At 31.9% G+C, this 20713-nt stretch overlaps 2 protein-coding genes across 2 annotated transcripts; one reads left to right on the top strand and one right to left on the bottom strand.

The window, feature by feature from the left end:
- Positions 1 to 7953: 7953 nt before the first annotated feature.
- Positions 7954 to 9210, bottom strand: LOC145957797 (serine/threonine-protein phosphatase 7 long form homolog). The gene is made up of 3 exons (XM_083074205.1): positions 8645 to 9210; positions 8456 to 8546; positions 7954 to 8355 (listed from the first exon to the last, which is right to left on the bottom strand). Exons 1-3 carry the CDS (start codon positions 9208 to 9210, stop codon positions 7954 to 7956), a joined length of 1059 nt encoding a protein of 352 aa, XP_082930331.1.
- Positions 9211 to 12267: 3057 nt separating this feature from the next.
- LOC109812629 (Leucine-rich repeat protein kinase family protein) lies at positions 12268 to 15939 on the top strand. Its single transcript, XM_020376620.3, has 2 exons — positions 12268 to 13850; positions 14928 to 15939. The coding sequence occupies exons 1-2, from the start codon at positions 12500 to 12502 to the stop codon at positions 15629 to 15631; spliced, it is 2055 nt and encodes a 684-aa protein (XP_020232209.1). The 5' UTR covers positions 12268 to 12499; the 3' UTR covers positions 15632 to 15939.
- The last annotated feature ends 4774 nt before the right edge of the window (positions 15940 to 20713 follow it).

Below are 20713 nucleotides of genomic sequence, written 5' to 3'. Positions count from 1 at the left end.
AGAAAGTCACATTTGTTAAACATAAACCAAAACTAAGAAATATTAACACAAATGACTAAACAAAGTCATTACAAAACCAAAGAACTAACATAAGTCCTAAACATTGTGAAAACTAATGAAAGCATGAAATTCTACCTAAAACCCTGATGTTACATCCTATCATAGCTCAACTATCCCAAGCATAAGACCTAAACCTCGTCTCTAGCATCATCATCAAGATGATGAACTACACCTGTAAAACATATATTCAAGAACACAAAACAAAGAAAAGAGAGTGAAAAATATCCCCTTCTGACTATTAGTGTGAGATATAGTTAGATAGTCACACAATAAATACATAACATATACAATACTTGATCAATATAGCATTAGCAATTGTAACATAAACTCACTTAACATATTAACAAGTCGTGATTCAAACCAATGCAATGGGCACAAACTTCACTAGTCTATATGCATGTTGTGTCAATAAAACACTTCAACCCTACTTAGAGGCATACATAAAGTAGCTTAGGAAAACATATGGGATCAAGTCATCACAACACTTTACACTAGGAGAAGATACACCAAAGTGCATCAAGATAGTGGAGTCGTGCAAGTTATATCTCATGAACACAAACAAACAGAACTAGAGCTGCAAAACCCATCTATCTTAATGGTCATGAATCCCCAAACTCACACAGGGATACCTTCTTTGGCTATTATGTTTTGTATCATATCCATCACTAAAAACATTTTATGCTCATGATGCATGTCACACAAGACTTAATAGACAAATCACATTATATCATCTTCAAATGTTCACATCATATATCATAATCGCGTCACTGCTAGGCAAACACGCCCAAACTTTGTCCTAACTAAGCCTCAGTTTAGACTTCATGTCACTTGACCATCACATGGTTTGCACGTGTATATTCCATACATCATCATTAATTAACCTTAAGGAATAAGCATATAAGTAAATATTTTCCTTAAATATAATACATCATTTAACCATCATTCTATATTCTTCAAATAATAAAGATCAATCACTTGATTAAATACCTCTAAACCCATCATCACATGCATAAAATAAGTATCTAATCACATGTAGGGTGGCACCTAACTCGAGTCCCCCACACTCGACAACCCTTCATGCGGTGCTTGATGCCAAACCAGATTTGATGCATCTACATGAAGTGCAAAAATGACAAAAACCTTCCCAAAACCTAAACCTTTCAATTGCAATTCACATGAAATTCACTATACATATAATACAATCACATATAATGCACACATGAAGCATACGAAACACAAATTCACAACTTATAATCTAAAATCGAGATTTTTCCTTCACAACACACATGAAAAGACAAGAAATTGAGAGTTAATCTCACTATCCAGTAAATAACTCACACCCTATAGCAAAAATACTCACTCCCTCTTACCACAATGATCGTCAGATGAAGGGTGTGAAATTCTGAAATGATCTCTAGAAGCCTTAAGTTCTTCAAACATCTCTTCAAGCATAAAGAGAAAACATAAGTGTAAAATGAAAACCAACTCAACCTTTCTTAAAAACTTAATTTCCTATTTCTCACTTAAAATAAACATTAAATAAAGTTATAAGATAAAGCGTATATAATTAAATAAAATAATCTCAATTATTTTCAAAACCCCCTTAATTAATTAAAACTCTTTTATTAATTTAGGCTTAATTGTACTTCTACTTCCCATATAATATCAAATTTGTAATTTTGGTGATTCTATTTTTAATTCCACAATTTTAGTCTATCAATTGTATAAAATTCGTAGTTTTGATCCCTTCATTGAATATTCATTCATTAATTGTTAAAATTGTAACATTTGTTGTGACCCAACATTTGATAGATACATAATGCTTAATATTTAGTAATGTTTAGGCTAATTTGTACTTTTTATTTTTATTTTTTTAATCACATTTTCATCTCATTTTATAACTTTTATGAGATAAAAGTGAAAGCTAATTATAAAATTTAGCGTAAATATTATTAAATATATTTATCTTGTCATTTATTTAATGTCAGATCATGACTAATGTAACAATTTTAACAATAAATAAATAAACATTCAACGCGAGAATCAAAATTATAAATTTTATAAAATTAAAATATTAAAATTACAAAATTATAAAAAAAATGAAGAACTAAAACTGCAAATTTAATATTATAAGAAGGTAAAAATATAATTAACCATTAATTTATTTAAACAATTTAGACTGTTAGACTATTGAGTAAACCAAATGTGGGGTTATACACTTTCACTTGTACTGTTCACATGTAAATGACTGTAATTAAGAAAAGTAAGGTGGTGTGAGACATAGATATAGTTGTAGGAAGAAAAGAGAGATAATAACACATGTAATTTTTTAATTGGACATAGAATGGTGTATTTAATTAATAGATAATGAACTGAAAAGACATAAAGAAATAAAATTAAAATGAAACTTGAATAGATATAGCACGTTTCTCATCTACCGTCACAAATAATAAATGTGAACTAGTTTGAATTGGTACAAGACTTAATTATATTGGTGTGTAAAATCGTACCATTTCAATTGATTTTTTTTAATTTATATTTATTTATAAGAATTATAATGTAGACAATAATATTCAAATTTAGAATTTAGAATTTACTTCAATTTATCACTAAACAATTCTTTCATCCTAACTTGCATTGGTGATGAAGTAGACAATATATAATTTTACTAAAAATATTTAAAAACACAATAATTCACTATAACTTTATATGTAATTATGTCTTATCTAATCTAAACTTTCGTTTAAATTTTTTTTACCACTATATTGAACATAATAATTCCTACAATTTCAGTCGAGATAATTTAACAAGATATTCAAAATATATATAACAATTTATAATAATTATTGTAAATAAAAACAAGTAGATCGTAATTACATATATATATATATATAATATAAATATATTTTTTATTTTATTTTATACAATTATTTATTATTCATAAGTATGACTTCATTTGATTTAAATCCGTGATTTTTTTTTTATTGATTTTAATTTTAATAAATTTTGAAATTTTAAAAATAATTGTTATTCCTGTTCAGCGATAATGTGTCGTACATGTAACTATATCACCTTATACGTTGCTTTATAATGAATGATATTACTCTAGAATTACAATAGCCATTTAAAAAATTTAAAATTTAGAATAATCAAAACTATTGATTTTTTTATGACCAAAAAGAAATGAACTTATATTTATAAGAACTTATTTTTTTATATTGCACTTTTGATCCTCTTATAATATTAAATCTACAATTTTGGTCAATTTATTTTTAAATATGTAAATTTAGTCTTCTAATTTTATAAAATTTACAATTTTAGTCTTCAAGTTGAATGTTTATTTGTTGATCATTAAAGTAACATTAGTCATGATTTATTAAGTAGATGACATGACAATTAATATTTAATAATATTTAGACTAAAATTTATTATTAGTTCTTTTTTTAATCTCATAAAAGTAAAAAAAAAAAAATTGAATGAAAATGAAAATGAAAATGAGAACTAAAAGTGCAAATTAATGCTAATATTATTAAATATTAATCTTCTTATAATCTACTAATGTTAGATTATGACCAATATTATAATTTTAACGATCAATAAATGAATATCTAATAAAGGAACTAAAATTGTAGATTTTATAAATTGAAAGACTAAAATTATAAAATTAAAAATAAAGAGACCAAAACTACGAATTTAATATTATAAAAAGACTAAAAATATAATTAAGCCTAACTATTTTTAATGTGTGTACATCTAGGATATTTCTAGAGTAAGCAAGAGACATGCTACAAGAGACATGCTACAGCGGATATTCATTAGCCCCATTCCGTCCCAAATTTTGTAATACCATGTATATGAGTTATATTTTTTGGCTAATCAGGGAGGAAAAAACAAAACTACATCACGTAAGATCGAGGGTAACAAATTTCCCTAAAAGCATCCAAAAAATTAGTTATATCTTTCATAGGTTCATGTAATGTGAATGTCGTGATAAATTTATACTCAAACTATGTTATACTTGATAGTGGTATTGAACTTTTTTAATTTAAATGACATCTAAGAAATAATGTATTATAGATTGGTATCCAAACTTAGTTGTTGATCTAGCATGTGTGTAAGCCATGGAAAAGATCTTGTTGGTTTGATAAGGTCAAACCACTTAAACTGTTCACCCTGTTGTTCACAGGTGAATGTGTAATGACGCATTAGTTGAGGTGTATGCATATATATGGTGTGATTTGGTGTTGTTGGTAGTATAGTTGTATTTTATCTATACTTGTTATATATTAATTTTTTTGAAATCTAACTTATCCTTCCATGTTTTTGTGATGATTAAACTACAATAATTATGATTTTCAAGGGAGTAAGACAGAGATAGATTGGATGGTGATGTCTATTGGAATCATGTCGTTGACGTGTAGCTTGGTACTATTTTTGGACAGTGATTGGTGGTAGTAATTATTTGATTGACAAGTGTTATTTGTTTTTACAACATTAAGAAAATGTTAAGAATTTATAATTAACAGTTTTTTTTCTTCAAAGATTAAAATAAGACAATGACATATTTGTAAGAATTTAAATATTTAAGTCAAAATATATTTATACGCCCGAATAGCACGGCTACCAACTCTAGTATTATTTTTTTTGTCTGCAAAAAGAATTAACAACTTATGAGTGCAATGAGAACGGGCCGTTCTGAAATCAGAACGACCCGTTCTAGATCCTAAGATAACATACCACAGGTGCAATGAGAACGGCCCGTTCTAGTTTCAGAACGGGCAATTCCAGTGCATCATATAAAATTGATATTTTTATTGAAAAATTTATATAATTTAATTTTTATAATTGAATATATGTATTTATTGCCATGTTAAAAATTATGATATTATACTGAATATTATAAATTTTAGAATTTGAAACAATATTAATGGAATATTTATTTTGTTTTATATTTTATTAGAAATGTCTCGTAGAGGAGTAGATTATGTACCTAATAGTGACGAAGAGGAAAACATTGTTCGATCGGAGGAAGAATTGGCAAATGAGCAATTGTTGTCAATAATGAGAAGTGCTATGGTTGCTAAACAAGCTGAAGAAGTTAGAGAACAGGAGCCATTGTCTCCGTTGTCACCCCCTACACCAAAACTTGGGGATGACAATAACGAGGAGACATCTAGTGCACGTGACATTGGCTGTCTTATTCCTGGACCAGCTGGTTTGGTCCAAGCTACCATGAGGAACAGGGAATCTGAAAATCCCTTACCAACACAGCAGTTCTTGTCTAATCTTAACGGACCTGCGATGATGGTGTTCAACTCTAACCCATGACGTTATGTAGTTCATTATGTGAAATCTAGAGGTTTGTGTAGCATATTAAGTTTCATGTGTGTAAAATTAATCATGCAAATAATGTTAATTTTTTTTTTGTTTTATTAACAATAGAGCTACCAGAAGTCACAACATTGATTAATATCAACCACAATTTAGAAAGAGTTCCAACAGTTGTTGCTTTTGTGGAGTCTATGACCCCAACTGGAAGGGGGAATTATACTATTAATTTAAAGGTATGGTTAGTGAATTTTTTATACATTAAAAGAAATTGTTCTGTAATTAATTATAAATATTTATTTCAGGACCCAACTGCAACGATTGGTGCAAGCTTACATTACAAAGTTAAGCAACACCAACAATATGGGAAAGACATTGTTGTGGGGTGTGTGTTAGTTCTGAAACAGGTAATCTTTGTTGTATAATATTAAATTATATGTTATTTATGTGTTGAATTAAATTTGTTTTTTTTTCTTCAGGTTTTCGTGTTTGCCCCAAACCGTTTCCGTGGTCCTTACTTCGTGAATATAACTAAAAATAATGTACAACGGGTGAGTAGTGTTAGTCAAATATAATTTATTGTGTAACTAATATTGTTTAACAAATGTATGTTACATTTTTTGTAGGTTATTCCAAAGGATATTTGATTTAATGAGAAAAAAATATTTGTAATTTATTTTTAGGTTTATTTCTAATTAGGATGGTTGTAATGTAATGTTTTATGTGGATTGTAAAATTAAAATTTGGAGAATATTATTATTAAATATTGGTAAAATTATGCACTTCAGTTAATAATATGTATTTGTTATTGTTTTGTAATTGTGTAATGAAAAAAAAATGGTTAAATTATGCACTTCAAATTATTTTATTATTTTAGTTAGGCTCCATCTGCCTATAAATGTAAGTGTGTGTGTTTTATGTTCAGATAGTTAAAATATTGTAGTAGTGATTTCGAAGAATGGCTTCAGCAACAGTGTTTGCTCTTGTGTCTCAAAATGTTCAGATATTTGAAACTCAGTACGGTCTTGATTATGCCATACAAATGCCATCTAGTGGAAGAGTTATCAAACTTAACGAAGACATGAGACTTGTTGATTTGTTGAATGAGGTACATAGGAGGTTGATCAAAGGGGATAGCAAACGCATAAGTCAACTTCATTATCGTTGTCCAATTAAATACGAAGAAGGAGGAAAGCAATATACTCCATATCCTTTAACCTGTGATGAAGATGTGGCATTCATGTATCACAGATTTGCAGAAGACCCGAATGAATTACTACTGAATTTATTTGTTACTTTTGAAGGTCTGGAGCCTCAACAATTGCAGATGTGGAACATGGTCAATTCATTTGAAAGACAACTAAACTTCATGTAGGTTACTGTATATGTTAACAGTCAATGTTTACTTTGTTAAGTTATAATGTTTAGTTTTGCAAAGGACTGTGTTGTTTGTATCGTTGTTTATTTTGTTAACAATCAGTGTTTACTTAGTTAAGTTCATGTTGTTGTTGTCGTTGTTGTTAAACAATACTTAAGTGTTTGTTAAAGTTTAAAAGTGTTGTCTTAATTTGAATGTAGTACTAAAGTGTTGAAGTATGAATAATATTTACGTGTGTGATTAAGAAATGTGATAATATTTTCGTTACAATGAAAAATAACAATTGAAAATGTAAAGCATAAAGTAGGTAAAACTAACGGCTTAGATCGCATCAACAAAATGAATGGTGTAAAGAACGACCTTGATTACACCGACAAAATCAACGGTGTAGATCATCTTGATTTTGTAATGAACACTGTTCATGGGTCAGAGGTTTTGTGTCCTAGTAACAGGAGAAAAGAACGGCCCTGATCGCATCGACAAAATCAACGGTGTACATGATCTTGAATTTGCAACAAAGACTGTTCATGGGTTAGAAGTTTTGTCTACTAGTAACAGGGGAAAAGAACGGCCTTAATCACACCGACAAAATGAACGGTTTAGATCATCTCGAATTTGTAACAAATACTATTCATGGGTCAGAAGTTTTTCCTCCTAGTAACAGGGGAAACAAACGGCCCTGATCGCACCGACAAAATCAATGGTGTAGATCATCTTGAATTTGCAACAAATACTGTTCATGGGTCAGAAATTTTGTCTCCTAGTAACAAGGGAAAAGAATGGCCATGATCGCACCGACAAAATCAACGGTGTACATGATCTCAAATTTGCAACAAAGACTGTTCATGGGTCAGAAGTTTTGTCTACTAGTAACATGGGAAACGAACGACTCTGATCGCACCGACAGAATCAACGGTGTAGATGATCTTGAAGTTTCAACAAACATTGTTCATGGGTTAGAAGTTTTATCTCTTAGTAACAGGGGAAACGAATGGCCCTGATCCCACCGACATAATCGACGGTGTAGATCATCTCGAATTTGCAATAGACACTGTTCATGGGTCAAAAGTTTTGTCTCCTAGTAACAGGGGAAACAAACGGCCACCGACAGAATCAACGGTGTAGATCATCTCGAATTTGCAACAAACACTGTTCATGGGTCAGTGATTGCCTATACCACACCATGATCATGGGTTAGTGATCGCACTAGAAGGAGAAATCCATCGTATTGTATGTTTCCTATACCACACCATGTATTCTGAGCTATTGCTCAAGTGTGGTGTATCACATGCAGCTTGTGTCCATACACGATGAAGTCGTGTTTGCCACTCTTGCACAAATTGAACGTGTATGCGTGACCAGTCCATGTTATCCTTGCTTCTCAAGGAAAGATCATGCAATTTCTCCTGATGAATAGGAGGCGGAGGAATGTGTTGGACCATCCCAAATTGTCGCATGACACGATCAACGTAATGATACTCGACGATGTGGAAATTAATCAATGGGATAGTTGACCTCCATACTTGTGAGTCCTCAAAACAGTAAGGAGGTAATGTAGGTAGTAACTCCAAGTATGGTTGCCATAGAAACTGCAAAACAACATAACAAATAAGTAGTTAGCAATTATCATTTATAATTACAATTTTTTATATATAAATCTTCAATAAAATATTATAAATTAAGACTTACATCCTCTCTTTTTAAACGGTCAAAATACTCTCTATACTTCACAATTTTATCTTTTGTTTCCTCTCTAGGTTTATGCAAGGCATAATTCCACCTGTTATAAAAATAAAAAAAACCATTAATACTTCAATATACAAATTAATTCTAAATATATTTATTCTTAAATCGATCACAAGTAATATAGTTACTAACCATGCCCCTAGAGGAACATGAAATGTAGATAAAGGTGGATGAGGTGGTGCAAGAAATGGAAACCGATACCATGCCCATAATTGCACTAGAATACCTGAACTACCAATTTCCTTATGATCATAATTCGTGCACACGCACAACTCCCTGTACATATTCGCCAGCACGCATGACCCCCAACTCATTTGACCACAAGCATCCAGGTCTTCTAGGAAACTCAGATATCTAAGGGATACAAAGGAGTTAGAGTGATCAGTTAATAGATATCCCTCGATTATGCTTAAAATGAAAGTTCTAGTATAGCGTTCCAACTGTTCCTGGCTATGTATATGCTTAGAAACATTAGAAAAGTGTCGGTCAATCCAACTCATCCTCAATCGACCGCCAACAAGCATTGACTCAGGGGGTGTCATGCCAAGAAGGCGCTCCACAAGAGCTCCCCAATCCATAGTTGCGTATCCAGTAATGGGTGCCCCGAAGATCTTCAACCCAAGTAACATTGCAACATCCTCCAACGTGATAGTACACTCGCCAAGGGAATGTGAAACGTGTGGGTCTCTGGTCTCCATCACTCAACTAAGGCAGAAATCAAATGATTGTCCACAGGAAAGTAACTGATTTGCGCCACCCCCAAAAACCCAGCCCTCTGTAGAAGATCCTGAATAGCAGCTGGAATCTCAACACCACGCAACTATGATTATGTTGCTCTTCTAACCTTCAAAACCCTATCTTCAACTCCATTCCATATATGCTCAGATATATGGAATGGTTGAAGCCTTAATAACGAATCGTCGATAGGTCCTGCATGAATCATCTGTATAGACATCCTGATATAATTAAACAAACAAACAAACAAAATATTAAATTCAAACAACACATAACTTATAAATTTTCTAAATGCCTAAATGCCTAATTTAATCCCTCATAATAATTAAAAAATTTCAATTGGGTCCCATACATATGTCGTTGTCCTCGTCCTACTCATCTTCGTGAGTGCAATCAGAATGGTCCATTCTGAAACCAGAACGGGCCGTTCTCATTGCACAAAAGGTGTCTTAAATTGGGTTCTGGAACGGCCCGTTCCGAAAGCAAAACGGGTCGTTCTGATACCTTTCATTATTCAGTTACGCAAGCAACCAGAACCCGTTCTACTATTAGAACGGCCCGTTCCGGATCCAAAATAACGACCAATATGTTCAATCAGAACAGTCCGTTCTGATTGCAGAACGAGCCGTTCCAGACCCAGAAACCATAAACGAATCAGCCCATTACATTTTAAATTTTAATATTTAATTCCAAATTTAAATAAATAAACTACAACTCTTACCTGGATAAGAACGTGCAAGAAAATATTTTGTTGTGCGAAAAAATTTCTCTGAAGAAGCATTTTCTTAAAGCGCAGGGAGTACAAGCGTTTTCTCAAAAACAAATTTTACTATCTCAGCACTCACCTTTTAACAGAAAATGGAGGGGAAGGTGTTTAATATGGTGGCGCGTGGGGTGTAGGCGTAATATGTATAATATACATAGCGCCTAGGGTGGAGGCGCATTACCACGTGTCAGAACCTGTACAGATGGCGCCTGGGGGGAGGCTCCATCCGAAAAACTCCTCCCCCCTGCTCTTTGTTCTCCACATCAGACATGTGTCACGTGGGCCCATATAAGGCGCATGGGAGGAGACTTCTTCTGAAAAACGCCCAGCCCCCTGCGTTTTCTCATCCACGTGACCTCCTACGTGTCAAAAATTACCTATTCTTGTAATTTATTATTATTTTTTTTAATTTATTTTGTGTATTTTTATTCTTTTTTTAATTTATCTGGGCCCAAAAGCCAAAAATAATTGAAGAACACGTGTTGCCAGAGCTTTTGGGTGGGCTAGCTAGTGAATAAATGGAAAATTAATTCAAAAACACATTCTAATAAATTGCATTAATATTTTCAATTAATTCCTTTTAACTTTTTGGGCCGCGTAGCATGTACCTGCACCTTCTAATTGCAACAAACAGTAATAGTTGCACATAAATATGCCCAAAATAAAAACATCACAAGTTTAATGAGCATAATTTTTTCTCTTTCTCGAGTTTAATTCTAGTATACAGTTATTTTAAATATTGAAAAAAAGTGTTAGAAATTCCGCGTGGACCAGTGACATAACCATAATAATATATATTCTAGTTATTATTGATTATTATTTATATGTATATATTTTATGCTGTAAACTTTGATTGAGATATTTAATTAATGGTGTAAGAAGGTGTGTTGGAGATCATACATTATCTAATGATATATAATAAAAATATAATATATAAAAATAATTATTATTTTATAAGTTGTAAAACTAAGTTAACTTATATTCAATTATTTGAAGAAAAAAAAATTCTGATATTTAAGAAATTATTAAGTAGTCCTATATTTTTTGTATGTTAAAAAAAAAAAACCTTTCTCTCTTATATTCTTTATGTTGACGATGTGTAGTATCGATCTATATCCAAGTTTTTCATGTAAATATATTTTCTAGATTATAAATTCCAACTTTTTATATTAATTTCGTGCAAAACTTCTTTCAAAAGCAACCATAAGAAAGGAGGTAATCAACTTTTCATATCTAAAAGAAAATGACTTGTTCATGTGTTCTTATAAATAGCCTTGCTCTCAGTTAATTAACTGCACTTTTAATTAAATAACCAAAGTTCAATTTATCTAATGATTATTTTTTATAAAATTTGACAAAAGCTTCTGCCTTTTTAATATTTGATATTTGTTTTTATGGTTAACATACTTTTTTAATTCTTATATTTTTACTTATTTTTATTTTTATCTTTATACATACATTTTTTTAATTCCTTTGAGTCTTTATCATTACTTTGTGTGAAACTTTTTTGATTGAAACAAAAAGAGTATTGTAACCTATTTTTATTTTTTAAGTTTCTTCTTCCATACATAGAGAGTTCTCTGTCAATACTAACCATACTCTACTGTTCATGCTCGAAGGTTCCGGATGCAATAACACATGACACAAGGCCCAATTAAGACCCATATAATTCTATGAGACCTAAACTAAAGTTGAGAAGGGTGTTCGAAGAAACTGTCAAACTTCTAAACAGAGGTTTATAGTTAGAGGCATTGTGTTGCATTTTTTTTAGATCAACATATTTTTTTTATTTTCAATAATTTAAGTTTAATTCTCTGAGATCATGTTCCATTCCATTAAGTAAAATCCGTTGAAAGTGCTTTGCCAATGTAACAGAACTTATTCAATTGATAACTCAAATGATTCGGAATTATCGAAGTGCTCCACCGAGATGCATTCTTGCGTTTGTGGTTTAGATTTCAAGGTCTTTCCTGCTATTACTATCATCTGCACCACGTATTTTCTGATTGAAAATAGTACTCTCTCATCTTAAGAATTTGATATCTGAAGGATTGATAGGAATTAGGAAGTTTAATTCATCTAATGCATATAAAACATGCCACGAGTTTGGTATTCCTATTCTAATAATAATAAGGTACTTACCGATAAAATAGATAAACACTCGATTTATTAGTAGAATACAAGTGTCATACTATAATTATCACCAAACAAAGGATAAGATAATAATGGTTTAAAACTCCTTTTGACTTGTTCAACCAAAATTCCAACCCTCTCTGTCTCTCTTGCCTAAAACCATGAGGGCTATCTCATTGTGAGGCTCTCTTTGCACTCTCCCAAAAGAGACCCCTCACCATGCATGCATGCAGGGGTCACAAAGAAACTAAGGGAAAAACGAGAAAATATCAGAAGCAAGCAATGACCCCAAAAAAGTCACAATCACAACATTCCATGATAGTTGTCAATACAGCTTGAAGCACAAAATTTTGATGAAAGTAATGGCGATAGCTCCGGCGATAATCTTGCAGCCAACTCTTATCATCATCGTGGCTTTGCCTGTGATATATTCCATGACAGAAGCAGAAGCTTTGGTGGCACTAAAAAAATCGTTCTCCAACTCCGAAGCTTTGGTTAGTTGGGTGGCTGATTCGGTACCTTGTAGTGAAGATGATCAATGGCAAGGCGTTGCTTGCAACAATGGCCTTGTCACGGGGCTTCGCCTTGGAGGAATGGGGCTCTTAGGGGAAATAAATATTGATGCATTGCTTGAACTCAAGGGTCTTCGAACTATTAGCCTCAACAACAATTCTTTCTCAGGCAACATGCCAGAGTTCAACCGAATAGGGTTCTTGAAAGGGATGTATTTGCAAGGGAACAAGTTTTCTGGGGATATTCCTCAGGAGTACTTCCAAAGAATGAGGTCTTTGAAGAAATTGTGGCTCTCTGATAACCAATTCACGGGGAACATTCCTTCCTCGTTGGGAGAGATGCCTCAGCTCATGGAGTTGCATCTTGAGAACAACCAGTTTAGTGGAAGCATTCCTAAGATGAATAACCCGGCGTTGGTGAAATTCGATGTTTCCAACAACAAGTTGGAAGGTGAAGTTCCGGCTAGTTTGTTGAAGTTCAACAAGAGCTCCTTTGCCGGGAATTCTGGTCTTTGTGGTGAGAAGTTTGGAAAATCATGTGAAGAGAAAACGGAGAATCCAAGTCCCATTGATGCAAAAAATAGTAGTGGTTTGCCAGGTGGTAGCTCTTTGCAGATTATTGGCTTTATAATAGCGAGTGTGGTGCTTGTCTCGCTTGTTGTGTTTTGTATTGTGAGATCAAGGCGAAAGAAGGAGGAGGGGAGTTTTGTCATGTTTGAAGATATCAATGAAGGTGCAGTGGAAGTTCAAGTGACTGCACCAGTGAAAAGGGATTTGGATGGAAGTTCAAGTGCAAGTGCAAGTTCATTTTCAAGTTCAACAATTAGAAAAATATCCTCCGGCAGAAGGGCATCTGGTCAAGGTAAAAACGTGGGGGAACTTGCGATGGTGAATGATGAGAAGGGTGTGTTTGGTTTGCCAGATTTGATGAGGGCCGCTGCGGAAGTGCTGGGAAATGGATGCTTTGGATCTTCTTACAAGGCCGTCATGGCTAATGGAGTGGCAGTGGTGGTGAAAAGGACTAGAGAGATGAATGTTTTGGAAAAAGATGATTTTGATGCAGAGATGAGGAAGCTTGCAAAGCTCAAACACTGGAATATATTGAGCCCTTTAGCTTATCATTTCAGAAAGGATGAGAAACTAGTTATCTCTGAGTATGTTCCGGGAGGCAGTCTACTGTTTTCACTTCATGGTAAGACTCATTCTTCCTAACTTACTCAGTAATATGCGTAATAAAAACTTAGTATTAAAGATCAATATAAATTATCAAGGTGATTGAAAAATAGCACTAAAATACTTGTTGCATCTAAGTTTTGTCCATTTCAAATCTGGTTTAATGCATCAATTGGATAAATAGAATAGAAAGGAAAAGGTTTCCATAAGCTTAATTAAACACTTATATGTTGGGAATAAGGGATTAAACATGAAAGAGAAAAAACACAAATGAATTTGACACCATATAACCTTAACACATCATATCTATGAGTCTTTAAATAAACTCTTATCAAATAAGAACCGAGAGTTGCTATGATATTTAGAGATGTTTGTGTTAAAATAGTGGATTAAGTCTAACTCAACCCTACAAAACCGGCTTGTAGGGTGAGGGTTGCTTTCCACTTATATATTATTCAATTGCCTAATCTCTAGTCGATGTGGGACTTGGGTTTTTCCCATACACCCCCTCACGTCCAGCACTATTGGGCTTGGTACGTGGATAAATGGTGGGTGACCCTTTTTAATGATCTAGGATTGGCGGGACTTGGGTTTTTCCCAATACACCCCCTCATGCCTATGAGGCATGCATCAATGGTGGGTGGCCCATTTTTAAAGTGGATCTAAATGGCTCTGATACCATGTTAGAATAGTGGATTAAGCCTAACTCAACCCTACAAAACCGGCTTGTAAGGTAAGGGTAAGGGTTGCTTTTCACTTATATATTATTCAATTTCTTAATCTCTAGTCGATGTGGAACTTGGGTTTTTCCCAATACACCCCCTCACGTCTAGCACTATTGAGCTTGGTATACGTGAATAAATGGTGGGTGACCCTTTTTAATGATCTAGGATTGGCAGGACTTGGGTTTTTCCCAATAGTTTGAAGGTCTTTGTACAGTTATTTTTTGAGCTAATAGTTAAATGAGTTTCCACACCAAAAGAGAAAAGAGGAGAAGGAGAAAAGTTTCTCAATAATAGTGCTAAAACCCTTGAATTTTCGAAGGTAATAGAATTTCTCTATATATAGTAAGCGTGCAATGTTGTGTTATTTGCAGGTGACAGAGGACCATCGCATTCTGAGCTTGATTGGCCTGCTCGTTTGAAGATAGCACGTGGAATTGCTGAAGGGATGCGTTTTCTTTACACAGAACTTGCTACCTATGATCTACCACATGGCAATCTCAAGTCCAGCAATGTTCTCCTAGGACCAGATAATGAACCAATGCTTGTAGATTACGGGTTCAGCCACATGGTGAACCCTTCCACTATTTCACAGGTGCTATTTGCTTTCAAGGCACCAGAGGCAGCACAACATGGCCAACTTTCACGTAGTTGTGATGTTTACTGTCTCGGGGTTGTCATACTCGAGATGCTCACAGGGAAATTCCCCTCTCAGTACCTTAGCAATGGTAAGGGTGGAACTGATGTGGTGCAATGGGTTGAGAATGCAATCTCTGAGGGAAGGGAATCCGAATTGCTTGATCCTGAAATTTCAAGCTCTAGGAAATCACTTGGAGAGATGCAGCAACTCCTCCACATTGGTGCTGAATGCACTAAAAGCGACCCTCAGCAACGGTTAGACATGGGAGAAGCTATTAGAAGGATAAAGGAGTTAACACCCGAGGGTGGCCATCAAGAATCAAGAACAATAGAGGTCTGGTCATCTCCTAGAGGGTCTCCGGTATTTGACAACCAAGAACCCGGGATTAGACATGGATCAAACAGCTTCGGAAGCAGCAGGGATAATTTTGACTTCTAGGTAACACAATTTAGATTGTCTTCATGGGAAAAAGAACGAGTCATGTGTGTATCTTTTGGAATAACCAGGAAAAGAGTGGCGATTATGGATCAGGGACTTGTGTTATTTGGTACATTCCTTAGAATTTTGATGTTATAGATCAGAGACATGTGTATACTTTATGATACTTAAGTTTACTGATATCTCAGTTATAGGATGAAGCTTTGTAAATAATAAGAATTACCTTTTTCTGTTTTTTTTTTCTTCCTTTGTTTGTACGTAAATTTTTGTAGTCACTGATATAAAAATCTTTACTTACTCTCCTACAAGTATCGTTGGTTACATCAAGCTGATTAAGACTACCAATAGCTAGAGAAAAAAATTGTAGTTGCGAGTTGTTTTGTCTGAGTTGTGATAAAATGCACACAAACACAAGTGTTTGCCGAACAGAAAAAATAGGTTATACAAGTGTTGACCAAGTGCTAATTTATTTAGTGGAAAAATTCACAAGCTAAAGACTTCAGAATCACTTAATATTAATTGTTTTCACATATTTTCCAGAAACCCTACTTGGTTTTCCTAGTCTAATTAAGAGTCTCTAGCATAGAAGTATAAAAATGTACTCTCTCATTTGGGACGCAAAAATGTTATTTCAGATGAAGTTTGTAGGTTGATTGTCTCCTCTGGTGGACGTGGTCAGCTTGGTGCTTCAAAATGAATTGAATATATCGTAATCTGTGATGATTGTTCGAGTTAATATATAGAGGCTATACAGTTTCGGAAATCATATAAGTGTTTTGAGGGTGAAATAGCATGTACTTGTAACGAGTGACCGAGAGTGGTGGGATGTGGGACACCGGGGAGTTGGAGGACAAAAACGTAAACTAAAAGATTACTCTAAAAATATAATACTTCATGTGACTAATATGTCCTAACCATTGAATTTTTAATTAATATATCTAATGGTTCTAAATCGTGGTTCATCATGGGTGAGGAGGCATTTAAGTGTTTCATGATAGAAGTTTTCTTAATTTTAAACATAGTATGATGTATTGTTGACTTTGATCGAACTTTGAATTAAGGCGTATGTTAAGTGAACAAAAATCTAGGATATATTGATGGTTGTCTTACTTTCTAACATAATTAAGATGTTGGGGATAAGGAATAAATGTTCATTAAGGATGTTTCGATGTTCAAGTAAGTAGTAAGTCTCTTAAAGTGACAATATGTATTTATAGGAGATTTAAAGTTAAATTTTCAAATTGAAGATCTAAGGTCTCTTTAAAGTATATTATGTTATTCTAATATAGCAAAGATATAATTTTACTCTAAATTAAAATAGATTCATTGTTTATAAGTATTTTAAAATTTTGTAACCAAGTAATATTGATTGGGGTTAACACTTACGATGAGTAATGTGAATCAAAATGGTCAATTTCATAAATTTTAGTTGAGTTTGATGCACCATGTAAGTTTGTTTTTAAAAATATTATGGTAGGCAAGTAAGAATTAAGGTGAGAGACTTAGGAGATTTTATATTTTCTTGTTCAAGTATTTAGATCTTGTACTGATATGGAAGATATTCTAATTATCTAAAGGTCATCCAAGTTCTAAAACATTCAAATAACTTAATTTAGCTAAACCTAAAACCTATATCTTATACATATATGTTCGCATATCAACATCCCAAATTCTTTTGGGGATAATTCCAAAAAGTCTTGGAATAATTATCTCTTTCTTCATTTAAGTCAACTACTTAAGTAGTACTCCCAACTAATTGGACCGTTACTCTAACGAGATTAGCCTAGGTCAATTGACCAAACAATTACAAGATGAATCTACATCAGATCTCAATTTTGAGAGATACACAACTTATCAATCTTGAGTACAAGATGTAAGAAGGTTAACAAGTTAGTTAAACACACATTACATTCTAATTCTATGGAGTACACAACTCCACTAATCTCAAATTTTTTTTTTTCCAAAGAATCGATTAAATACATTAAATTTTGATTGTCAAAAATACAAGTTCTATTTTAAAAAGACCATGAGCAAATAAAGATATTAAGATATATATAATATTTATTTAAAAGGATTCAAGATAAAAAAATTGTTTAAAACTTATTTCCTTTTAAAAAAATGTTTGTAATAAAAATAAGGTTTTTTTTTATGTATTTGTTTAAACTGTTTTTAAAAAATAAATACTATCTACTTCAAATTACTTTTTTAAACATCACTATGTTTTAGAAACATCTTTTTTAATTTTAAACAAACTTAGCCAAAGTTGGATGTGACAAAATTCAACATTTATTTACCTCCATTGTCAAGCCCACATAGAAAAATGAATAACGAGGCAACTCGGTCAGTATTAACTCAGTAGTATGGGGTGCAATAAGTGAATTGAACTAAGTAACGTTTTTCTCTTTTGGACCACAATTAGGTCACCATATTTTAAACGGGCTACAAAAAATTCTAACTTGGGCGTGTTGGCTTGAAAATTGACAATCCAGTTATGTCCACTATTTTTTTGTGGATTATTTTATTTTTGCCTTTGTAATTTTTATTTTTAACAAATGAATTATTTGAAGTTTTAGATTTTATTTACAAATTAAAATCATTAAACTCAACTAGGCTTGATAAACTTTTTTATTATTAAGTACGAGAACCAACTTTAAAAAAAAAAAAAGTTGAAATAAGAAAGTTAGGAATAAATATTTACCAAAACAGTACAAAACGACCTTGTTAAATACCTTAACACGCGCAGACATTAGAAGCTTCAGATAGTGACCACCAGTTTAGCCAATATTTATTGCATAGGGTGTTAAATATAAATTCTAATAGTTTACAGTTGTAGTAGTGATTCATCCATGATGATTGGACAAATAATTTACAAACAACTTTTGAGGCAGAGTTTTTTTTTTTTTTTTTTTATAAATTTTTTTTATCTTTTATAAAGTTTTTAATAGGAGAGATTTGTTTTGTTTGGTGAATGAATAGAAGAGGACAAAAGTTTATGATTAAATAATGTTGCTTAAGTCAACCATAATGTAATGTTCACAGCATGCTACAGCTGGACCTTCATTGAAATGCATAATATATGTTAATTAATTGAAACTCTAAGTCTCAGCATATCCTGGCATACAACAATAACCCACAGTACTCTTCCATTCTGCAAATTTGGATATCCCTTATTATCTGTACTTCAAATCTGTCATCGAATTTTTAGGTGCCATAACCATAACAACAATTTCATCACACGCTGATCTGGCTCTCCTCACATGACATTATTTTTCAAATCTCTATAATATCTACACTCTCACCATATTCCCATATTTCAATTTCTTCTTTGAAAATACATTTTCATATTTTATAATTGTTGCTATATAAACAAGTTCAACATCGATAAAAAAAATAATTTATAAAACACATATTTTTTTAATAATTAAGAGAAATGATCATAAAATAACTTCAACAATAATTATATTCTTGACCCATTATTTTCATTTCTTTTATTCTTCATATTACAGTTTTTTTTTTCTTCTTTTCTACATTGGAGTCACCAAAATTATATAAACTCGAGTATAATGAGTACCTTTTCATTTTTTATTTATTTATAATTTCTTATATCAAACAGATGTAAAATTTAAAATTTTTGTCTTAAGCCTATGAAATATGTGCATAATAATAGTAATACTTAAATTAAATATCACTAGTGACTTAATTATTTTCGGTCTTTTACTAACTTAGAGTAACATTTTCTTATTTACCGTGTGTGGGACAAGCAAACATGTTGTACTTCTAGAAGTTTCATCTAAATTAGTAAATTTCACTCAAAATTTAATTGTAATATCTTCAAATGATTTGGTTGCACCACCACTCGTGCAACTCTAAATTCTCAACCATTTTGTCTTTTTGTTAGTAAAAAAACAATTTGTTGCAGGAAGAGAACGCCTTGAACCCATACTATACAAGATTCCTGAAAAGAGAATATTAAAAAACGAACTAATTTTTGTTCATCATACACGTAAAATTGTAAGAAAATCTCTCTTGCTCCCTCCCATGGCAATGCTATAGATTATTTAAATGTGTGAATATTCCTTTTACGTGAAATGCACATGTCATTCAATTTCAATATGTAGTGAACAGGAATATGTGCTAATTAATTGCTGACTAAAATATTTTCTAACATGGGGATTAGGGACAAACCTAAGCGAAGTCGTGCATAGCTAGCTTGCAATATGCTTGAGTTGTGCAATACAAATTGTATAAAGTTTACTAATTTATTCAACCATTCATTTGTTGCACCGAATGGGAGGTTTGGAATTGCAATTTAATTTTAGGGTTATAATTATGATGTTTGAAAATTTTTTACTGCAACATTTAAATAACATTTTTAAGGTCTAATTTTATAAAAATTTTAATATGACTAAAGTTGGTATTTTTGAATTTTCAATCTTAAAACAATTTCTGACCTTACTCTATATTGTTCAATTATATTCATTGTTTTTTGTGTCCACACCATTGCCCGTGCATTAGAGTTTTTCATTGATTGTCTCGAGTATAGAACAAGAGAAATTCTATGGTACCCATCTTATTTGAGAGGGTACTGATACAATTTTTTATATTTTATATTTTTAATAATTTATTTAAATAATATTTATGATATTTTATTTTTTTATTTTTTAAACTATTTAGTCATTTTATTTTTATTTTATATATTCTAATTTATTTGTAATAATATTATTATATATTTAAATAGTTTAATTTTAATAATTTTTTAAGTATATTTTTTATCTTTTTACTTAAAATTTTTGAATTTTTATATTATAATCTTAATAATTTTTTAAGTATATTTTTTGTCTTTTTGTCTTAAATTTTTGAATTTCTATATTGTAATTTTAATAATTTTTGAATTTCTATATTGTAATTATAATCTTAATTTTTATAATTTTTATAATATTATTGTCCTAAAGAGATATATGTTTTTACACATATGACTAGTTACACTAGAGTTTACCCACATGAACCAACACCTATCATGTTGATTTTGAAATTGAATTAATATCTTTGTCATATTAACATGAAAGAGACAACATTACAAAA

This window comes from Cajanus cajan, chromosome 5, assembly GCF_000230855.2.
Source record: "Cajanus cajan strain Asha chromosome 5, NIPB_CcT2T_4, whole genome shotgun sequence".
In the NCBI taxonomy this organism is placed as follows: domain Eukaryota; kingdom Viridiplantae; phylum Streptophyta; class Magnoliopsida; order Fabales; family Fabaceae; genus Cajanus; species Cajanus cajan.
This window is presented reverse-complemented; position numbering and strand designations above follow the sequence as displayed.

Coding starts and splice junctions, on each gene's coding strand:
- LOC145957797 (XM_083074205.1), bottom strand. CDS start 9,210: ATGGAGACCAGAGACCCACACGTTTCACATTCCCTTGGCGAGTGTACT. Junction 8,547..8,644: donor CATGTTCCTCTAGGGGCATG/GTTAGTAACTAT, acceptor TTTTTATAACAG/GTGGAATTATGCCTTGCATA. Junction 8,356..8,455: donor ACCGTTTAAAAAGAGAGGAT/GTAAGTCTTAAT, acceptor GTTGTTTTGCAG/TTTCTATGGCAACCATACTT.
- LOC109812629 (XM_020376620.3), top strand. CDS start 12,500: ATGAAAGTAATGGCGATAGCTCCGGCGATAATCTTGCAGCCAACTCTT. Junction 13,851..14,927: donor TCTACTGTTTTCACTTCATG/GTAAGACTCATT, acceptor TGTTATTTGCAG/GTGACAGAGGACCATCGCAT.